General features: G+C 40.6%; 1 protein-coding gene across 1 annotated transcript in view; it reads right to left on the bottom strand.

Annotated features, from left to right (window-relative positions):
- Positions 1 to 22,513, bottom strand: part of SLC12A7 (solute carrier family 12 member 7) — a 332,898-nt gene that overhangs the window by 64,529 nt on the left and 245,856 nt on the right. The window contains exons 15-17 of the mRNA XM_084618772.1: positions 17,713 to 17,832; positions 10,865 to 10,969; positions 9,259 to 9,427 (exon numbers count right to left, since the gene is read on the bottom strand). Of these exons, the coding sequence (XP_084474898.1) occupies positions 9,259 to 9,427; positions 10,865 to 10,969; positions 17,713 to 17,832 (394 nt within the window). The remainder of the gene's footprint in view (positions 1 to 9,258; positions 9,428 to 10,864; positions 10,970 to 17,712; positions 17,833 to 22,513) is intronic.

The raw sequence follows: 22,513 nt of genomic DNA on the forward strand, positions 1-22,513 counted from the left end.
CTGGAGTAAGTCTCCATTTACTGTCTGAAATTTAATCCAGACAAGATAAGAGATATTGTTGGTGGGCTGGGAAAAGCTGCTGAAAGACTTTGAGGAATTTATTATGGCATCTCTTATAAATAAAGGGCACACTGCCTCAATAACATATCTGCATAAATTTGGGTGTGTTATTAGATTCTACTCTGCTCCTTGATGTGGCCAAGAGAGATTTTTCCATCTGTGCCTCATGAGAAGAGGTCCTTGTCATAATTATCCATGCTTTTGTCACCTCAATATTAGACTACAACTATCATGCACTGTACATTAGGCTGTCCCTTAGAACTATAAGAAGCGTAGGCTAATGTAGAATGCTGTGATTAATTTATTCAGCAGTTACATGTTGGAAACACATTAAACAGGCGTTCTAAGATCTAGGATTTACACTGGCTTCTAATAAGCTTCTGGGTAGAATTCAAGGAATCAGTTTTGATCTATCAAGCCCTCAATAGTTTTGGATTTAGTCACCTGAGAGATCACCTCTTCCCCCCTTGTCATATTGTCACAACTGAGATCAGCACAGGCCACTTCAGCTGGAGCCCACTTGATTAAATGACAGAGAGTCTGTTGGCAGAGTGTCCTCCATGAAGTTTCCTCAACTTCGGAATGCACTGCTGACCTTGATCTGGCATAGTCTACTTTGCTAGCTTGTAGGTATGTTACAAAGCTCACTCTTTATCTTGTGCTTCATAAGCAGGGATGGGCTGAAGGCTGAATGAGTCAAGAGCAGTGGTTCCCAAACGTCTTACTAAGGTGACCTTCCAACTTCATTTTATCTTTTTTGAGGATCCACTATTACCCATCCCCTGCCTCCTGCTCCACCCTTCCCAGCCCAAGCCCCCTGCTCAGCTCTCCCAACCCTCTTGCTATTGCTGTCCCATTCCTACCCCTTCCCTATTGCAGTCCTAGCTGGCCCTTCTCTCTCCCTATGGCTGGGCTGCAATCACTCCCAGGTGGCTGATTACAGTTGCCAACCCTCTCGGCATGGCCGTGAGTCTCCCCGAATCAGGCTCAATCTCCTGGAGGCTACTGAAGCCAATCTGGGAGATTTTAAACTGCTAGAAGTCCAGTGGCATAGTAGGCCTAAGGCCTATGAATCACAGAATCATAGAATATCAGGGTTGGAAGGGACCTGTGGAGGTCATCTAGTCCAACCCCCTGCTCAAAGAAGGACCAATCCACAACTAAATCATCCCAGCCAGGGCTTTGTCAAGCCTGACCTTAAAAACCTCTAAGGAAGGAGATTCCACCACCTCCCTAGGTAACCCATTCCAGTGCTTCACCACCCTCCTAGTGAAAAAGTTTTTCCTAATATCCAACCTAAACCTCCCGCACTGCAACTTGAGACCATTACTCCTTGTTCTGTCATCTGCTACCACTGAGAACAGTCTAGATCCATCCTCTTTGGAACCCCCTTTCAGGTAGTTGAAAGCAGCTATCAAATCCCCCCTCATTCTTCTCTTCCACAGACTAAACAATCCCAGTTCCCTCAGCCTCTCCTCATAAGTCATGTGTTCCAGTCCCCTAATTATTTTTGTCGCCCTCCGCTGGATGCTTTCCAATTTCTTCACATCCTTCTTGTAGTGTGGAACCCAAAACTGGACACAGTACTCCAGATGAGGCCTCACCAATGTCGACTAGAGGAGAACGATCACGTCCCTTGATCTGCTGGCAATGCCCCTACTTATACATCCCAAAATGCCATTGGCCTTCTTGGAAACAAGGGCACACTGTTGACTCATAACCAGCTTCTCATCCACTGTAACCCGTAGGTCCTTTTCTGCAGAACTGCTGCCGAGCCACTCGGTCCCTAGTCTGTAGCAGTGCATGGGATTCTTCCGTCCTAAGTGCAGGACTCTGCACTTGTCCTTGTTGAACCTCATCAGATTTCTTTTGGCCCAATCCTCTAATCTGTCTAGGTCCCTCTGTATCCTATCCCTACCCTCCAGCATATCTACCTCTCCTCCCAGTTTAGGGTCATCTTCAAACTTGCTGAGGGTGAAATCCACTCCATCCTCCAGATCATTAATGAAGATATTGAACAAAACCAGCCCCAGGACCGACCCTTGCTAAAGTCAAGGAATAACGCGTCCACTGTCGGAGAACACTTCAATCTCTCTGGTCACTCGATCTCTGACTTAATATTCACAATATCACAACAAAAAGACTTCAAAAACAGACTCCAATGAGAGACTGCTGAATTGGAATTAATTTGCAAACTGGATTCAAACTCAGGCTTGAATAGAGACTGGGAGTGGATGAGTCATTACACAAAGTAAAACTATTTTCCCATGTTTATCCCCCTCCCCCCCCAACTGTTCCTCAGACATTCTTGTTAACTGCTGGAAATGGCCCACCTTGATTATCACTACAAAAGGTTTTCTTCCCCCTCCCCGCCACTCTCCTGCTGGTAATAGCTCATCTTAAGTGATCACTCTCTTTACAGTGTGTATGATAACACCCATTTTTTCATGTTCTGTGTGTATATAAATCTCCTCACTGTATTTTCCACTGAATGCATCCGATGAAGTGAGCTGGAGCTCACGAAAGCTTATGCTCAAATAAATTGGTTAGTCTCTAAGGTGCCACAAGTACTCCTTTTCTTATTGTGAATACAGACTAACACGGCTGCTACTCTGAAACCTGTCAGTGTGGGAGAAGTGGCTGGAGCCAGCAAATGAACACTCAGCAGCCTATCCTGCCCTACCCGTGCCCCAGAAATGCTTCCTGTGTGCTGCTGCCAGCAGGAAGTGAGAGCATGGGGCTGAGGCATTCGTGGCAGACAAAACCCATCTAGACTTTCCCGCAATGCACCATTTGTGAAATAATAGTCTAGTGAATATTTATTTGTATGTGTATTATTTGTCCTTTACATTCTATACTGTTGTATATTTTAATTTATGGGATAGGTACTCAGCACAGGACAGGTGCCTACAGAGAATACTTTTGTAAGTTTGACAAATACTGAGAGTATTTTAGGAATGCAAGTTAAGCAAGTCTTCCCTAAAATTGTTATTTTTATATCTGGCTTCAAATTCTCCCAGGTTATGACAAAGCAATGACTTTTTAAAAGAAAACTTTGAGCTGTTTTATTGTAAGTAAATAATCAGACAAATGCTAGGTGCTATGCCATACTTAGAGCTTCTGTTTTTCTGGGTTTATTCATCCTGTTTTGGGGAGCGTTATTTTTAGCAATTTTTGAATTTTATATAGATGTCAAAAATCAGGAGTTTAGGGCTATTTCTTTGTATATACTGTAATGAATAATGTATATTATACACCGTATAATACTACAATATACAGTATATGTTACTGTAATAATTAATCTCTTTGTAATATTCCCTTGTGTGAAAAAGCACGGTCTGTGCTTTGCCAACACATTAATGTACTTTAATAATCATACTCCTGTATACTACCGCTCTGTAGACAAGCTGTACATCCATAGATATAATCTACCATTTCTGGATCTTCTGCAGTGTTTATTGGACAAGTACAGATTTCATATTTTATCTATCTATATCAGGGGTATTTTATCAGTATTTATTGGTTAAAATAAAAAAACAGAAGTGATATCCATACTTAATTTTTGTACTATTCTAGTAGTTTAATATGATCATATCATGGATAATGACCAGGGTAGTGTTCCCAATGTTCCTCTCTTCTGCCCTGTGCTCCTTATAGAGGTCCTAACCTACCAGGTTGAGAAACACTGTTATAGATCAAATTTTCTTTTAAAGAGAAAAAATAAAATGCATTAAACTGAATAAATTCATTAAAACTACAATCTTCATATTGATAAATCAATTCAGTTTCATATAGCTTTTACTAAGATATTTTAAAAGAAATGAATCTGTTGTTCTGGGTGGAAGCCTTCATTTAATAAGATTTATGAACCCCTAGAGTTTCTGAAATATGGCAGTAAGCTCAGTAATTGAATTTCTTTTTGAATGACATAATTCTATCATCATTGTATTATAGACCCCCAAAGTTATCTCAGAAGAAAATCCAAAAAAATCTTAATCAGTACCTTGTTACAATTAATTTTGAAGATAAGCTCTTTGAACTCCTTCCATGAAAATTTAGATTCAGCTATCAGATCGCAAAACAAAGTTATAAAATTAGATTAAGAAAAAATGAGAGGGAACAAAGAATAATGAAACCCATGAGCCTACACAGAAAGAAATCCAATTACTGAGATAATTATCACCTCCTTTATCTGAAAATTAGATTTACTCCTTAATACTGAGACACAAATTAATCAGGTCAGTTCACCTAAAAGAGACCACAAGGAAGTACCTGTATTTACCTGAAAAATGTGCCAATACCTATTTGAATCTATAAGTAGAATATATTTTATTAAAATCCAGACTGTCATGCTCATTCAAAATAAATTGCTACGGCTATGTCTACACTACGGACCTTATAGTGGCACAGCTGTACCGCCGCAGCTGTGCCTCTGTAAGGTCTCCTGTGTAGCTGCTCTATCCCGGCGAGAGAGCTCTCCTGCCAGCATAATCAAATCACACCCAACAAGCAGCGGTAGCTATGTCAGTGGGAGATGCTCTCCTGCCGACATAGCATTGTCCACACCGGTGCTTTTGTCAGTTAAACTTGTCAGTCAGGGAGGTGGTTTTTTCACACCACTGAATGACAAAAGTTTTGCCAAAAAAAGTGCTAGTGTAGAGAAAACCTAAGTTTAATTGGTTGCAGCTTCAAAGAATTTCCAGTGTTGGGGAGCTCTCAGCTGGCAAGTAAACATTATTGGCTTCTACAGAACCAGCTCCAGCATACTGGGCATGCCTGCAATAAAAGGAGTATGGCCAGAGCACTTCTGAGCCCCATCTATTCTCGACTGACAGATGGCCCCTTTGGTCTTTTACTTTGAATTTTATTCAGAGGGGGAAAAATTGAAAAAAAAATTAAAAGGGGGATCACACTGAATGAAGTACATTGTCTTTGATACCATTGGCCATTAATTATTCTTGACATGCCCTGGAACCTCGGAAGGGGTAGACAGAATTGCTTCAGTGGCTTTGTTTCTGATAGGTTCCAGAAGGTAGAGTGATATTGAGCAATTGCTCATCTACTCCAACAACACCCTCATGCAGAGTTCCATGGTGTTTTTTTTAATTCTGTCATCTTTCTTGTTCAATATGTACATGAGGCTGTTATGTGTGAATTGTGATGCCTCTAGGACAGGGGTGGGCAAACATTTTTGGCCCGAGGGCCACATCAGGGAATAGAAATTGTATGGTGGACCATGAATGCTCACAAAATTGGGGTTGGGGTGCGGGCTCTGGGGTGGGGCTGGGGATGAGGGGTTTGGGGTGCAGGAGAATGCTCCGGGCTGGGATCAAGGGGTTTGGACAGTGGGAGGGGGATCAAGGCTGGGACAGGGGGTTGGGGTGTGGGAAGAGGCTCAGGGGGTGCAGGCTCCAAGTGGTGCTTACCTCAAGCAGCTCCTGGAAGCACTGGCATGTCCCTTCTCCGGCTCCTATGTGGCAGCGCGCGCGGCCAAGAAGTTCTGCACGCTGCCCCATCCACAGGCACCGCCCCTGCAGCTCCCATTGGAGAGTGTAGGAGCTGGAGCAGGGCCATACCGCGGCTTCCAAGAGCCACGTGGTTTGGCCCCCAACCCTGTGCCCCGGCTAGAGCTCTGGAGCAAGGCCGTGCCGCTTGGTGCTGCCAAAAGCCAGCCCCCTGGCCGAGCGCTGTAGTTTGCCCATCCCTGCTCTAGGATGTAAAACACACCCACAGCTCTATGCCTCAAATTCATTGGACCCAGCCACTGAAGTTTAATAATTTTATAATTCTAGCCGAAACTGGGACCAGGGATGAGAATTAGCTAACAAACTGAACTTAGATAAAATCAAATGTAATACAAATACAGTAGAACCTTAGTTACTAACTGGCCAGTCAACCACACACCTCATTTGGAGCCAGAAGTATGCAATCAGGCAGCAACAGAAACAAAAAATAAATAAACCGAACACAGTACAGTACTGTGTTAAATGTAAACTACTAAAAATAAAGGGAAAGTTAAAAAAGATTTGACAAGGTAAGGAAACTGTTTCTGTGCTTGTTTCATTTGAATTGAGATGGTTAAAAGCAGCATTTTTCTTCTGCTTCAAAGCTGTATTAGATCAATGATCAGTTGTAAACTTTTGAAAGAACAACCACAACATTTTGTTCAGAGTTAAAAAGATTTCAGAATCATGAACAACCTGCATTCCCAAGGTGTTCATAACTCTGAGGTTCTACTGCAGGAAAAGGAAGCCAACTGGAAGAACTGGTAGAGATCAGCTATATCAGTTAAAGGACAGAGTACTTGCTGTTTATTAAGTTTATAACTAGGGGGATCATGTTAAATTCTTGGTTGCTCATGGAAGTCCAGGTAGCATCCACTACCAAGAGTGCTTTTTCTGCTTGTACCTGGCAAGAAGGCTGCAACCTTTTCTTTTATATGCCAACCTCATAGAAATTATTTATGCCTTTATTATTCAATTAAATTAGTGATACATTAACATGGGTCTACAAATAGGACCCTACATGAAGCTACAATACAGCAGGGATATTAAAACCCTGAGGTACAACTTTTCCCATTATCATTCATTCTGAAAGAAGCAGTCATTTTTCAGGGAGAGATATTACACAATGTAGCACTCTATTTCTGATTGACTGCTATATGCCAGGTAGAGGCATCACCATGGGCAGCTGTCCATCATTGTAGCCTACACTCCCACCGAGGAAACTACAGATGTTAATAAAGATGAATTCTATCAGCAACTAGCAGCAGTGACACAATCCATTCCTTTGCATGACAAATTTATTATACTCAGAGATATGAACTTCTCACCAAGTTGCCCCAGAAATGTCTTCAAAATTTTTCTTGGGCCATTTTGCTTGGGAACTATAAATGATAACTCTAGACGATTACTCTCCTTTTGCTCTTCTCACAATATTGTCATCACCAGCAGTTGGTTCAGGTACTTGGGATCCTGGCTGTCTAACAATGGCTGGATGAGGAAGGAGCTGGACCATAACTTGGTCCGGAATTAGGGTATAATAAGGGCATAGTGGGTCTACAGAGGTGCAGAACCCCTGGCAAATAATGACCATCATCTCCTTGTTGCTAAAATGGCAATTACTCCCTGGTTTCAACATAAGAGCATGCCTGTTATGATACATAAGGCACAATGCATCTGTGAAGACTCAGCATTTGCTAACAAGTACTCTGTCACAGTGAAAAATAAATTCTATGCACTTGGCACGCTCCTGGATGACACAGTATTAGCCTGGACTGCCATAAGCACAGTCATCCAAGAAACTGTAAATGCCATCCCACAATCAAAATGCTACAAGCAATACTCCTGGCTATCCTCTTTCCCCAAGATGCTGCCCCTTCCCCTAGTGCCCCTCCTTGTCCCCCGGAGGCCCCGCCCCTGGCCAAGCCAGAAGCCGGAGAGGGGCTAGGGAGCCTGGCCTTGCCCCACTTGGGGTCAGGGTCGGCCGAAGCAGCCCCCTGTCCATGTCCCTGCCCCCTGGGCCCCTTGCCAGGGCAGGTGGAGGGACCCAGCTCCCCACAGCTGCCCGTGCAGCTCTTATCCTGACCTGGCTCCGGCCAAGGGGTGGGGCCTGGAGCCACAGCCCGGCCATAGTAAGAGCTGCACGGGCAGCTGTGGGGAGACAGTGCAAATCCTCCAGGCTGCTCTTGGGCCCCTTGCACTGCAGGAAGATGGATGGTCCACTCCAGCTCCCCACAACTGCCCACATGGTTCTTACTATGGCTGGGCTGTGGTTCCAAGAGCCATGCGGCAGCTGTGGGGAGCCAATGTGGACCACAACTGCCCGGGCTCCATCAGCTGGGCTCCATCAGCTGCTGGCCTACTAGGGAGATGGGAGCTTGGGGGGGGAAGAGGATGGGAAGGGGGTGGGGTCTCGTGGTGAAAAGTGGGAGGGCCATGGCCCCTGGCCCTCCTGTTCTGGTGCCCCTGCTTGATGACCCTGTTCACAGCCAACTTATATCCTTCTACTTCCTTAGGTTTCACAACCAGAATGACAATATCACTTCCTATTACATTAGGAAGATTATAATGACCTAAGGAATGAAGACCTGGTCACTTCAAAGATCTACCAGATTAGTCAGTTTTCTTCATTTTGTAAAAAAGGCATTTTAAAAACTGTTATATAAAGAGTTTGATTTCAACTGTATGTTTTAACCAAGTAAAATATTAGGACTGTTCCATGGCCAAATAAGATACATACATATTTTTCGTAGAGCAATATTTGAATGGCATAGTAAAAGGTAATCTGACTTACAACTCTCCTACAGTGGTTAACACTAAACAGTGTGATATCAGCTCACCACAATACTTCATGTAGGAATAGGAAAGTAGTAATTGTGATAAAGTCAATATCACACTAAGATACAGGGGCTTGTCTACATAGTAAGGTAGTGTTCACCAGCTGGGGTGTACAGTCTAGCATGCAACAGCATGTCTCTCACTAACTGGCTGCATAGACCTGCTGGTGCATACTAGAAATTCCCTTCTGTGCACTCGTGTAGAACTGTATAAAACAGGACATCAGTGTGCACTAGGCAACTTTTAGTGTGTACCAGTAGGGTCGACACAGCCAGTTAGAGACATGTTGATGCGCACTAGAATTTACATCCTACCTGGTGCACACCAATGCACAGTGTAGACAAGCTCATGAAAGCATCTTCAAAACCTTTTAAATTGCTTTTTTAATTAAATATTAGCAAGGAATTTTCTAGGCATTCCCTATGCTAAAGTGGAGGTAGTATTGCAATAACATTATCCAGTTTTTAAAGGTGATCACTGAAATAAATACATTTTTTAGAGTCAGCCACTCTATATGAACCACTATGTGAATGTGTTTTACCACTCCATATGGGAGACCACTGAGCCCTCCTGATCCTACTTTGGATTTATCCTAAGAAAACTAGCAGAATAATAGCTAGATATAATAATATCCTTCTAAATTTTATAAAGAATTTTCATAATTCGATTCCAATCACTAAGCTCATTTTAGTATATAAAAGCATTAAATTTTTTGAGTCAAAACTTAACCTTGCTTAAATGCTTTACAGCAGCCCATATTGATGCAAAATGCTAATTCTTCAGAAAATCCTGGCACCATTTCATTGAAACTTGAATCTAAACAGAACCTGTAAGTATTTGCAAGTTGCCTTTTGCATACCTCTTCAGCTTTTTGAGCTTCTATGTATTTGTCCAAGTAGATTCCCTGTAGTACAGAGCCCACAATAGTCAATCCTTTACCAGCCTTCAACTGAGAGGTGAAAGAAAGCAATCTAGGGTGTTTAACCACCTGTTCCGAGTCCAAATTCAACAAAACCAAGACTTGAGGTCTGCAGTATTCAAAAAAAAAAAAAAAAAAGAAAGACAACTAGAAAATTAAAATTATAACAGAATCATTAATAATCAAATGTTCTAGTGTTCAATTGCAAACAAGATAAACTATCAAGCAAAGAAGCCCAGACAAATTTTAGGTCATCAAACTTTGTCAGAGAACTGATAATGTAGAATATCTATAGAGATATATAGCACTCTCTGCTGACCTTCTGTTGTAGCTTTACTCTTAAAAATGGCAGATTGTTAATTATTCAGCAATCTTCTTGTTTCAGAGTCAAATCTGCTTACTTATTCAGCAATCTTCTTGTTTCAGAGTCAAATCTGCTTACTTATTCAGCAATCTTCTTGTTTCAGAGTCAAATCTGCTTACTTAATTGACAAAATTATTTTTCTGACATTTGTCATTGCTATAAATCCAAAATAGCTATGAGAGAGTATAGGGTTCTACTTCTTTCTTCAATATCAACATAATTGTTAATTAAATTCTAATGGCAAGATCAAATTCTACCTTCAATTACACCAGTACAACATCAGACTATATCAGGACGTTCCCAGAAATATTGCACTCAGAGGTTAATATTCTAACATTAAAAAATGTCTAATTAATGTGAAATAATCAGGCCTTTTATCCCACTTGTCACTTCCAAAGTCTAATTATCAAGAAGTGCCATTATAATAAATATAATAAAACATGGATTTTAGAAACGGCCATTAACATTAAGAAAAATAAAACCTCATGTTAAATAAGTGTAGTGGAGCCACTTATAATCAACTTGGATTTAGTTGAAATTTTATTAAGTAAAATAAATTAAGAAATTACTAAAAATAACTGTGTGACAGAGTACAGGAGGCTAACAAGTACCCAGCCCTGTGATCACTTAAGCACTGATTAGTTCCCCTGGAGAAGACTGATTGTGGAATCTGCAGCTAATTGGCTGACCAGTCTGGGAGGCTGATGAGCCACTTAGCTGTCAGATGAAACTATAAAAGAAGACACAGAAAGGAAGTGAGGGAGAAAAAATTTGGTTAGTTGAGCACAGTATGCAAGGGAGAGATATCACTGTTCCTCTCTGGCCCTGAGGGACAGGCAAGAAACTACTCTGCGTATTTGGCTGCACAAGATTGTATTGGGGTTGGTGGCAGGAATATAAATAAAATAATGTGGAGGTGCCACTCACTGGAGAGTCAGACATTTCTAGGCATGACAGGGTGGGAACGGAGCATGGCTTGTTACACACTGCAATGTGCAAACTCCAATTCTAATTTCAGTGAACTTTGGCTATTAGTTTAGTTGTTTTATAAACATAATATCTCTCTATGAATCCTGCACTAGTTTTAAGATTACTGAAATCTACACAGTGTTTCATCATCAGCAACATTCCTACTTCTAAAATTATTCATATTTAAAGTAGGGGGACTTCATGGATTCTTACCTCCAGTTTTTCGTGTGAGGAGGACCATGTTCAACCCGAAGTAAAGCATAGCGAGCTGCATTCAAGGATAACCCCCTGATTCCATCACCCCACTCTTTTTCAGCTCTTCAAGGTATAGAAAAAGGGATTGCATTAACAGAGTACCTTTTCTAATGCAATATAAAACAGTCTCTTTATAATGAAATGACTTGTTTAGCTGACAGAACACATTAAAAAAAGACATCCTATATGAAGGATTGTACAGTGTTACTCACAATTCGCCTCATAAAATTGGTCCTGTTACTCCCATAACCTAAGGATTTAACAAACTAAATCCAATAATCATATTTTAGGTGGGAAAATTAAATAAAAATGTTAGCTATTTGAGCACTGGCAAAAGACCAAAAAAAAAATCATTCCTCTCGCTACAGAACTGGCAATGGAGCCTTTGCTCCCCATGTAAATAATGAAGAGGACAGGTCACTGATAATACATCTACACAGCCCGCGGCAGCAAGCCTCCCACTCTGGATTGACAGAGTTGTGCTTATGCTACCACACTAAAAATAGTTGTGTAAATGCTGCAGCTTGGGCTAGAACTCAGGCTCTAAAACCTAGAGAAGGGGGCGGGGCTTCAGATCCCAAGCTCCAGCCCAAGACGCAAGTTCAAAGAGTTGCTTGCAGAGATATTTTTAGTGTGGTAGCATGAGCCCCATGAGCCTGAGTCTGCTGACCCAGGCTGGGAGGCTCGATTCCACGCACTATGTCAACATACCCTGATACAGAGCAATCTGGACCACTAGGCTGGGCCCAAATAAACAATATGGGTTTTAATATGACTAAATGTAAATGTATATACCTAGGAACAAAGAATGTAGGCCATAGTTACGTGATGGGGGACCCTATTCTGGAAAGCAGTGACTCAGAAAAAAAATTGTACAAACTCCCTGTGGCCAAAAGGGCTAATGCAAATCTTGGATGCATAAACAGGGGAATCTCAAATAGGCATAGGGAGGTTATTTTACCTCTGTATTTGGCATTGGTACAATCACTGCTGGAATACTCTGTTCAGTTTTGGTGTTCGCAATTCAAGGATGTTGATAAATTTAAGAGAGTTCAGAGAAGAGCTATGAGGATGATTAAAGGGTTAGAAAACATGCCTGATAGGGATAGACTCAAGAAGCTCAATCTATTTAGCTTAACAAAGAGAAGGTTAATGTGTGACTTGATGACAGTCTGTAAATACCTACATGGGGAACAAATATTTAATAATGGTCTCTGCAATCTAGCAGAGAAATATACAACGTGATCCAATGGTTGGAAGTTGAAGCTAGACAAATGTAGACTGGAAATAAGGCACACGTTTTTAATAGTGAGAGTAGCAGGAGAGTGAATTTGTGTGGGGGGGTGGAGGGTGAGAAAACCTGGATTTGTGCTGGAAATCACTTTAGATAAGCTATTACCAGCAGGACAGTGGGGTGGGAATAGGTATTGTTTCATATTCTCTGTGTATATATAAAGCCTGCTGCAGTTTCCACGATATGCATCTGAGGAAGTGAGCTGTAGCTCACGAAAGCTTATGCTCTAATAAATTGGTTAGTCTCTAAGGTGCCACAAGTCCTCCTTTTCTTTTTGCAAATACAGACTAACACGGCTGCTACTCTGAAATAAGTAAATAGTGGAAGCAGAGTAAGTAAGCAGTGGATCCTCCATCACTGACAATTTTTAAATCAAGATTGAATGTTATTCTAAAAGATATGCTGTACAAATAATTTTGGGGAAGTTCTATGGCTTGTGTGATATAGGAGGTCAGACAATGATCATATTGGTTCCTTGTGGCTTTGGAATCTATGGATCTATGAATGCGAGACTTGATTGGTTAAAAAACTCAATATACAATCTGACGAGATGCCTTTTTTGCAAGGATTTTCCTTAGCAAAAGGAATGAATAGGAACCAAAAACTCTCAATCTCTTAAGGTGCCACAAGTACTCCTTTTCTTAATCAAAACTGTTACTGATGTTTCTGGAGACTAACCTATGAATAACCTCATTACCTGGTGCCTATAACCTGTGGGAAGCTATGAGCTCCACTGATTATTGAAATGCTATGATCACTTCATGGTCATTCATCCTCGTCCATTCTCATTCATTCTATACCTCTCCTATCTACTGTTATATCAGAACTGAGAGAACCAGAAATAGGGACCAGATGTCCCGATATTATTGGAGCCTCCCGATATTAGGGGCTTTGTCTTATATATGCAGCTGTACCCCCCCAACCTCTGAAAAAAAGTGTACAGATTTTTCATACTTGCTATCTGGTCACCCTAGCCAGAAATTAGTTTGGCCCCAATTGTGAGGAATTCATTGCAGAATTTGAGCTATACTGTGAATTTTTCTGCTGCAGGGAATTTGTTTTAGCATATAAAACTGTTCCTTGTTCTTTTCTTATTTTGGCATCAGTAAGCTCCAGATATTTTTATTCTCCTCAGAGTACTATGACTGCTTTTTAAGAGGTTAAAGATAAATAATATGCTAGACAAAATGCATGGGTGGTCTAATATAGAACTGGCCAAAACATGGGATTTCCACTTGCAGGAAATTTCTCATTTTATGAAATTTGGTTTTGTTCCAAATCAGAATAAAATCATGCTTATTTTATTTAAACTTTTCCAAGAACCAGAAATATCCCCAAAAAATCATTTTAGCAACACCAACATAAGGTGTTTCTGAAACAAAATTTGCACCCCAACCCTGACAGCTGCTGTCAGAAATTAATGTTCTTGTTGGCTTCATCACTGCTATTAGCATTTGGAAGCTTCTGTGGCTCTGAAGCAGCCCTATCATGCAGATTGCCCTTGTCTGGGGACCCAGGGCTTCCTGACACTTCGGTCAGCTAGTGGGAATCTGGAAGCCCTGGAAGGGTGTCTCCCTGGCCCAAGGCAGTCCATATGGCACCACTGCCCTGGAGCTGTAGACCTTGGAAGCGCTTTCCAAAACGTCCAGGCTTCCATGCTCCCTGCTGCAGAGCCAGGGCACCTAGGACTTCCAGGCTCATGGCATGGAGCCTGGACATCCTGGCATGGCTGTCTGCCCTGGAGCCACAAGTCTCAGAAGACGCAGACTCCTTAGCAACCCAGCAAGCTGGCAGGCAGGATTCCATCTGTGGAAAGTACAGAAGATCTTCTTATACACACAAACCATGAAAAAATGAGTGTTTACCACTACAAAAGGTTTTCTCTCCCCCCACAAACCCACTCTCCTGTTGGTAATAGCTTATCTAAAGTGATCACTCTCCTTACAATGTGTATGATAAATCAAGGTGGGCCATCTCCAGCACAAATCCAGGGTTTAACAAGAACCTTGGGGGGGGGGGGGGAAGAGGTATGCAAGGTAACCTATTTCCCCTTGTTTTTTCCTCCCCCCTCCCCCCCCAGACGTTCTTGTTAAACCCTGGATTTGTGCTGGAGATTGCCCACCTTGATTATCATACACATTGTAAGGAGAGTGATCACTTTAGATAACCTATTACCAACAGAAGAGTGGGTTTGTGGAGGGGGTGGGGAGAAAACCTGGATTTGTACTGGAAATGGCCCAACTTGATTATCATACACATTGTAAGGAGAGTGATCACTTTAGATAAGCTATTACCAGCAGGAGAGTGGGGTGGGGAGGGAGAAAACCTTTTGTAGTGGTAAACACTCATTTTTTCATGGTTTGTGTGTATAAAAAGATCTTCTATACTTTCCACAGTATGCATCCAATGAAGTGAGCTGTAGCTCACAAAAGCTTATGCTCAAATAAATTGGTTAGTCTGTAAGGTGCCACAAGTACTCCTTTTCCTTTTCAATGTGGCAACTCCAATAACAAAGTTATTTTATCAGTTCCCCCAGTTTTCTCTTTCATAACTAGTATATTTGTATTCCTACCTTGAAGTATTAGTTTCAGTGCATTCATTTTGCCAAATATGTCCACCAGGTACATTAATGTAGTCAAGGACACTTTACACATGGGATCTGCAAGATGTGGGGAACCACTCTTCCTGTCTGAGTTCACAAGTTCAGGCAAGATTGCTTAAATTTATCCTTCATAGATTCCTATATATCAGGGGTAGGCAACCTATGGCATGCGTGCCAAAGGTGGCACGGGAGCTGATTTTCAGTGGCACTCACAGTGCCCGGGGCTTGGCCACCAGTCTGGGGGGCTCTACATTTTAATTTAATTTTAAATGAAGCTTCTTAAACATTTTAAAAACCTTATTTACTTTACATACAATAGTTTAGTTATATATTAAAGACTTATAGAAAGAGACCTTCTAAAAACATTAAAATGTATTACTGGCATGCGAAACCTTAAATTAGAGTGAATAAATGAAGACTCGACACACCACTTCTGAAAGGTTGCCAACCCCTGCTATAGATTCATAGATTCCAAGCCCAGAAGGGACCACTGTGATCATCTAGTCTGACCTTCTGTACAACACAGGCCATAGAACTTTCTGAAAGTAATTCCTAGAGCAAATCTTTTAGAAAAACCATACAATCCTGATTTTAAAAGTGTCAGTGATGGGGAATCCACTACAACCCTTGGTAAATTGTTCCAATGATTAATTACTCTGACTACTAAAAATTTACACCTTATTTCCAGTCCGAATTTGTCTAGCTTCAACTTCCAGCCATTGGATTCTGTTGTACCTTTCTCGGCTAGACTGAAGAGCCCACTAACAACTATTTGTTCTCCATGTAAGTATTTATAGGCTGTAATTAAGTCACCCCTAAACCTTCTCTTTGTTAAACTAAATAGATTGAGCTCCTTGCATCTATCCCTGTAAGATATGTTTTCTAATCCTTTAATCATTCTCATAGCTCTTCTCTGAACTCTCTCCAATTCTTCCACATCCTTCTTGAATTGTTGGCACCAGAACCAGATACAGTATTCCAGTAGTGTTTGCACTAGTGCAAAATACAGAAGTAAAATAACCTCTCTACTACTACTTGATAGTACCCTGTTTATGAATTCAAGGGTCTAGCCCTTTTGGCAACAGCATCACACCGGGAGCACGCAGTTAGCTGATTATCCACCATAACCCCCAAATCTTTTTCAGAGTCGCTGCTTCATTCTGTATACCTTCTTTGTTCTTAAATGTGTGTATTTACATTTATCATTAAAATGCATATTTTTTCCTTGAGGCCAGTTTACCAAGCAATTCAGATCATTCTGAATCAGTGACCTGTCCTCTTCACTGTTTATGAGTCATATGATCTTTGTGTCATATGCAAACTTTATCAGTGATGATTTTATGTTATCCCCCAGGTAATTGATAAATAGCATAGGGCCAAGAATCAATCCCTGAGGCATTTCCATAGAAACATACCCATTTAATAATTATTTCCTGTTTACAATTACTATTTAATTGAGAACTATCAGCTAGTTTTTAAATCCATTTAATGGGTGCCATGTTAATATTAAGGATAAGGAAGTAGAGGAAGAACAGGGAAAAAAAGGAAAGACTGCCCTCACAGCCCAAAGTCTGAGGCCTGGAGAGCTCAGAACAGCTATTTACAGAGGCAGCAAAAAAAATTGTGATGCACTTGCTGAGCAGATGTAACAGTGAAGGGGGAAAAAGTTCTGGCACCAAAAACTGAACATATCAATTGCCTCTATGGTCTTGGTCAATCCATCAGTCATGATTTCTAGATTACAGGACTCTCTATGCACAAGAATGCACACTTTTGATTAATTTTTATTCACAGACTAACTGGATATCAGAGTTACTCCATTAATAACCAGATTTTGAGTAGCACAAAATATTTTCCAGATATCACATAATACACGTGATCATGAATGTTATGTTCATCTCATTATTTCCAAAATTTAGATTAATGCAAGACAATTTACAAGCTTCTTTGTCTCCAATGGTGCCTAGTCAATGGTGCCTAGTCATCTGTATATTTTTTGTTTGACCAAACAGCATACTTCACTGAAGATCAGCAAGAAAAAGAATACAAAACAAAAGATTATTCATCTAAATTTCATCTACAATTGGAGCTGGTCGTGAGATACCAAACTCAAATAGACACACCCAAGTTAGTTCTGCAAGCTGGAACAGAACTAGCATGGGTATGTCTATGCAAGCTGTGGATAAATTGGGGAGAGTCCAGAGGAGAGCAACAAAAATAATAAAAGGTTTAGAAAAACTGACATATGAGAAAAAGTTTAAAAAACAGGGCATGTTTAGTCTCAAAAGAAGAAGACTATGAGTGGATCTGATAACAGTCGTCAAATACGTTAAGGGCTGTTATAAAGAGAATGACAATCAATTGTTCCACCATGTCCCATGGTAGTATCAATATTTAATTACTCTCACAGTTAAAAACTTGTGCCTAATTAAAAAATTTGAATTTATCTGTCTTCAGGTTCGAGACATTGGCTCTTTTTGTGCCTTTAATACCTGTTTTTTCCTGCATAAGGGTATATATACACCCTAATTAAGTCATTTCTTGATCTTTTTGATAAGCTAAAAATGAACTCAAGTCTCTCTCGGCAAGACATTTTCCCAGATGTCAAATAATTTTCTGGCTTTTCTCTGTATTATGTGTTTGTATAAACAGACACAGAGCGTCTTGGTACTTTGACATTCCATCTGCCTTGCAGAAAGGAGTGCCTTTTTCATACATACGCACATATGTCATTTTCCTTGAAATTTCCTGCAGAACAGCTGGAATTTTAGGGCTTCAAGACCATGTCACTTTTTAAAGCTTGCTACTTGACATTAACATTCAAGCGTAACATTTCATATTTTCCTGGTATTAATTCCCCAATAAAAAAATTAATTAAATATAACAAATGAATAAAATACATCCTCTTACCCTCTATATTCTATGTACTTGTAAATACATCCTGCAATTAGCATGGCAATCAAAGCATAGTACCAAGAGCAAATGAACATCAAGGCAAAACATAAACTCATCCCCAGGAATGAAAGAGCCCTAAAAAGAAGCACATTTTTGAATTTATAACATGCCTGCAAATGTACTACAAAGTCAATTCTTCCATTAAACTAACTCCCAGAAAGACCTCTCTAACAAAAAAGGCTATTTCATAATTTAAATGCATTGTCAACAATTTTAATAATCATTCTGAAAATGCTGAAAACTGAATACAATATTCAATTTATGCCTTCAATGTTCAATTCTGAATCTCTCTACTTGTGCCTACAACTCTCTTCAAGTTTTAAACAGGTCTTAACGTTATTTAACATCTATAACTTTCAAGTCTATTTTAAACTTCAAAAAATATTCTTCATTATTTATATTATCTATATAAATCCATGTAAAAACAGCCAATATTAACAATATTCTTGTTAAATTCAGTCAATGAAGTATGATATATCTACTGATATGGTGACTTAAGTATGTCATGTGCTAATAAAAACTGGTGTATGATAAGTATCTGTTGTGGTAAGAGACTAAGAAACCTTTTTTATATAAAGGTTAAAAAAAGACAGATTGGGACTTAAAATGGTAAAAAAAAATGTCAAAGTTGAAAAACAAAAAGGCAGACGTTTAAAAAATAAAATATAAGCAGACAAAAGGTTTTAAAAGAACAAATATACAAATAAGAATTGGTCATTAAATAAACATGCAGAGGTTTGTGGTTTTTGTTTAAATCACACCAGGCAGAAATAGGATGAGGTTTATAAACAAAAGATTATCTGATGAATACCAGCAATGACAGATTTGGGCTGTATACTATATTCCTTTATTAAAAATTCTTACACACTCTTTTTGCAGAGCTCTTATACTCGCAGCAAGCCTTTGAAATTTGGCAAGTGGATTGTCCTGGAGTAAACAAGATGCCTTTTGTTGGCTTCAAGAAAATCTCTTTAGATTTGGCCAAGTTACAAGGTGTCAAAAATTCCAACTTCCTATCTGTTTTTCACAAGGCACAGCCTGTTTTTGGTTTGTTGCCAAACATCCCCAAAATTCTATTAACACTCTAGGCAACCATCTCAGGGCATTTCACTTCAGCAGTTCACACAAAGAGCTGAGACTCCAAACAAGACATAGATAAAATAAATATTATTTTTTTCCTCCCAATTAAAATACCCTTTGGCCTAAGGGAAAATGCATGATGCTTGAACCAAGGGAAAATCCTGGAATCATATTCCCATTGACTTCAGTGGGACCAAAATTTCACCCTTAGTTGTAGACTCAATACTACAACCTGGTGTTAACAGTTCTGTGAACTTCATAGAACTTATTACTGATCACAAGTTGGGAATCCAGATCTCTTTTTTTTTGCCTCTGTCTTCATGAGCAAGGTCAGCTCCCAGACTGCTGCACTGGGCAGCACAGCATGGGGAGGAGGTGACCAGCCCTCTGTGGAGAAAGAAGTGGTTCGGGACTATTTAGAAAAGCTGGACGAGCACAAGTCCAAGGGGCCGGATGCGCTGCATCCAAGAGTGCTAAAGGAGTTGGCGGTTGTGATTGCAGAGCCATTGGCCATTATCTTTGAAAACTCATGGTGAACTGGGGAAGTCCCGGATGAGTGGAAAAAGGCTAATGTAGTGCCCATCTTTAAAAAAGGGAGGAAGGCGGATCCTGGGAACTACAGGACAGTCAGCCTTACCTCAGTCCCCGGAAAAATCATGGAGCAGGTCCTCAAGGAATCAATTCTGAAGCACTTAGAGGAGAGGAAAGTGATCAGGAACAGTCAGCATGGATTCACCAAGGGCAAGTCATGCCTGACTAATCTAATTGCCTTCTATGACGAGATAACTGGCTCTGTGGATGAGGGGAAAGTGGTGGACGTGGTGTTCCTTGACTTTAGCAAAGCTTTTGCCACGGTCTCCCACAGTATTCTTGCCAGCAAGTTAAAGAAGTATGGGCTGGATGAATGGACTATAAGGTGGATAGAAAGTTGGCTAGATTGTCGGGCTCAACGGGTAGTGATCAATGGCTCCATGTCTAGTTGGCAGCCGGTATCAAGTGGAGTGCCCCAAGGGCTGGTCCTGGGGCCAGTTTTGTTCAATATGTTCATAAATGATCTGGAGGATGGTGTGGATTGCACCCTCAGCAAGTTTGCAGATGACCCTAAACTGGGAGGAGAGGTAGATACGCTGGAGGGTAGGGATAGGATACAGAGGGACCTAGACAAATTAGAGGATTGGACCAAAAGAAATCTGATGAGGTTCAACAAGGACAAGTGCAGAGTCCTGCACTTAGGATGGAAGAATCCCATGCACCGCTACAGACTAGGGACCGAATGGCTCGGCACCAGTTCTATAGAAAAGGACCTAGGGGTTACAGTGGACAAGAAGCTGGATATGAGTCAACAGTGTGCCATTGTTGCCAAGAAGGCCAATGGCATTTTGGGATGTATAGGTAGAGCATTGCCAGCAGATCGAGGGACGTGTCATTCCTCTCTATTCGACATTGGTGAGGCCTCATCTGGAGTACTGTGTCTAGTTTTGGGCCCCACACTACAAGAAGGATGTGGAAAAATTGGAAAGCGTCCAGCGGAGAGCAACAAAAATGATTAGGGGACTGGAACACATGACTTATGAGGAGAGACTGAGGGAACTGGGATTGTTTAGTCTGAAGAAGAGAAGACTGAGGGGGGATTTGATAGCTGCTTTCAACTACCTGAAAGGGGGTTCCAAAGAGGATGGATCTAGACTGTTCTCAGTGGTAGCTGATGACAGAACAAGGAGTAATGGTCTCAAGTTGCAGTGCGGGAGGTTTACGTTGGATATTAGGAAAAACTTTTTCACTAGGAGGGTGGTGAAACACTGGAATGTGTTACCTAGGGAGGTGGTGGAATCTCCTTCCTTAGATATTTTTAAGGTTAGGCTTGACAAAGCCCTGGCTGGGATGATTTAGTTGGGGATTGGTCCTGATTTGAGCAGGGGCTTGGACTAGATGACCTCCTGAGGTCCCTTCTAACCCTGATAGTCTATGATTCTATGATCTCAAATAGGGCACATCCAAGCCTGAACCACTTATCAATGCTATCCCTCAGAAAATTTGCCAAATATATGTCCTTGGCTATGGTGTCTGTAAAAGCAGGCTACTTCAGCACATGTAACTCTCTTTCAATATGTTGTCTGTCCTCTTCCAGTGGCTGGTCAGGAGAGGATAACAGCCTTTTCATGCTTCCAGCTAAAGTCCTTTAGCTCAAGTGACAGTGCTGCAGTACTAAAATTTAGTAGTTGATTGATGTTTTGGGGGCTGAAAGGGTTAGGGGGAAGGTACGGTGTCATATAATCTGTTTACATTTTATAAAAAAATAGGATGTTGGCTCTATTAGTTTGCAGCAAGGCTTTTTTTTCAGTTATGATGTCATGTTTGCTTTTGCTTTTCAAATGAAAGAGAAGATGTGTAATAGTGCCACTGGGCACAGTGAAATGACCCCGCCACATGACAGGGTAATCCTGATCCATATCAGATGATTGGAAACAGGAAATTTAAAAAAAGAAATAAGTCTCTTTGTAGCACTCCTGCATGTCACATCAACACTAATTAAATCATTAACTTGCCTAACACTTTCCATATTTAAAAGATTCTTATCACCTTTTTCACAGAAGCTCTAATTTCTTCATTGCTTTCATGGGTTGCTACTAATTGTGTTCTCATTTTTTTTTTTGTTGTTTTTTTTTTGGAGTGCCCAACTTCAGACATCTTGGACCTGATTTTTCAGAAGCAGTGAGCACTCATGACTGCAACTATAGCCAATGGAAATTGTAGATACACAATAACACGGATAGTAACAAGAGTGTGGTTTGGAAGAAAGTGCACAGAGTTGGGAGTCAATAAGCCTTCTGTCTAATCCTGGTTCTGTCACTGACTCAGGTATGGCCATAGGCAACTAATTTTGCATGTCTCAGTTTCCTCATCTATAAAATGCGAACTTAATTCTGACATTTCCTAACTTTTGAGAACTTGGCTTTGCAACCTTAACATTTTTATCATAGGTTTCAGAGTAGCAGCCGTGTTAGTCTGTATTCGCAAAAAGAAAAGGAGTACTTGTGGCACCTTAGAGACTAACAAATTTATTTGAGCATAAGCTTTTGTGAGCTACAGCTTACTTCTCTAAGGTGCCACAAGTACTCCTTTTCTTTTTATTTTTATCATAGTTTTCTGTATGTGATTTCATAGATTTTTTAAAAAGAAAACAGGGGAAAAAATTGAATCACGTGAAATAATATTGACACTGACGTGAGCCTTCAGCACAGTTGGAACCTTAACATCTATAGCACAGACCTCTGCCCCTTGAGCTAATGAAGTAACTAACAGCAGTAGTAGCAGCAGTAGGCTGTCATCCTCTTTGTCGACCAGAACTAGAGGGGGTTGAAGCACGCACGTTGTCAGTGAGTTTCACAGATATTTGCTGGGAATTTGCATACTACTTCAGAATTTCACACAATGCATCCACTTTAAGTCCAAAATAACTATCATTTATATGGCAAAATCATGTGCTCCGATAACTGGTTTTTTTAGGACTAGAGCAATGGGTCCTGTAGAAATGTAATTATGTATGTAAGTGTGTAATTAAAGATTGTATGATAATAGATTCACTAAGGGGGCTGAATTAAGGCTGCACAGAGGTTATGTTCATAGACTCATAGACTTTAAGGTCAGAAGCGATTGTCTAGTCTGACCTCCTGAA

Source organism: Lepidochelys olivacea (assembly GCF_965140295.1).
Source record: "Lepidochelys olivacea isolate rLepOli2 genome assembly, chromosome: 2".
In the NCBI taxonomy this organism is placed as follows: Eukaryota; Metazoa; Chordata; order Testudines; family Cheloniidae; genus Lepidochelys; species Lepidochelys olivacea.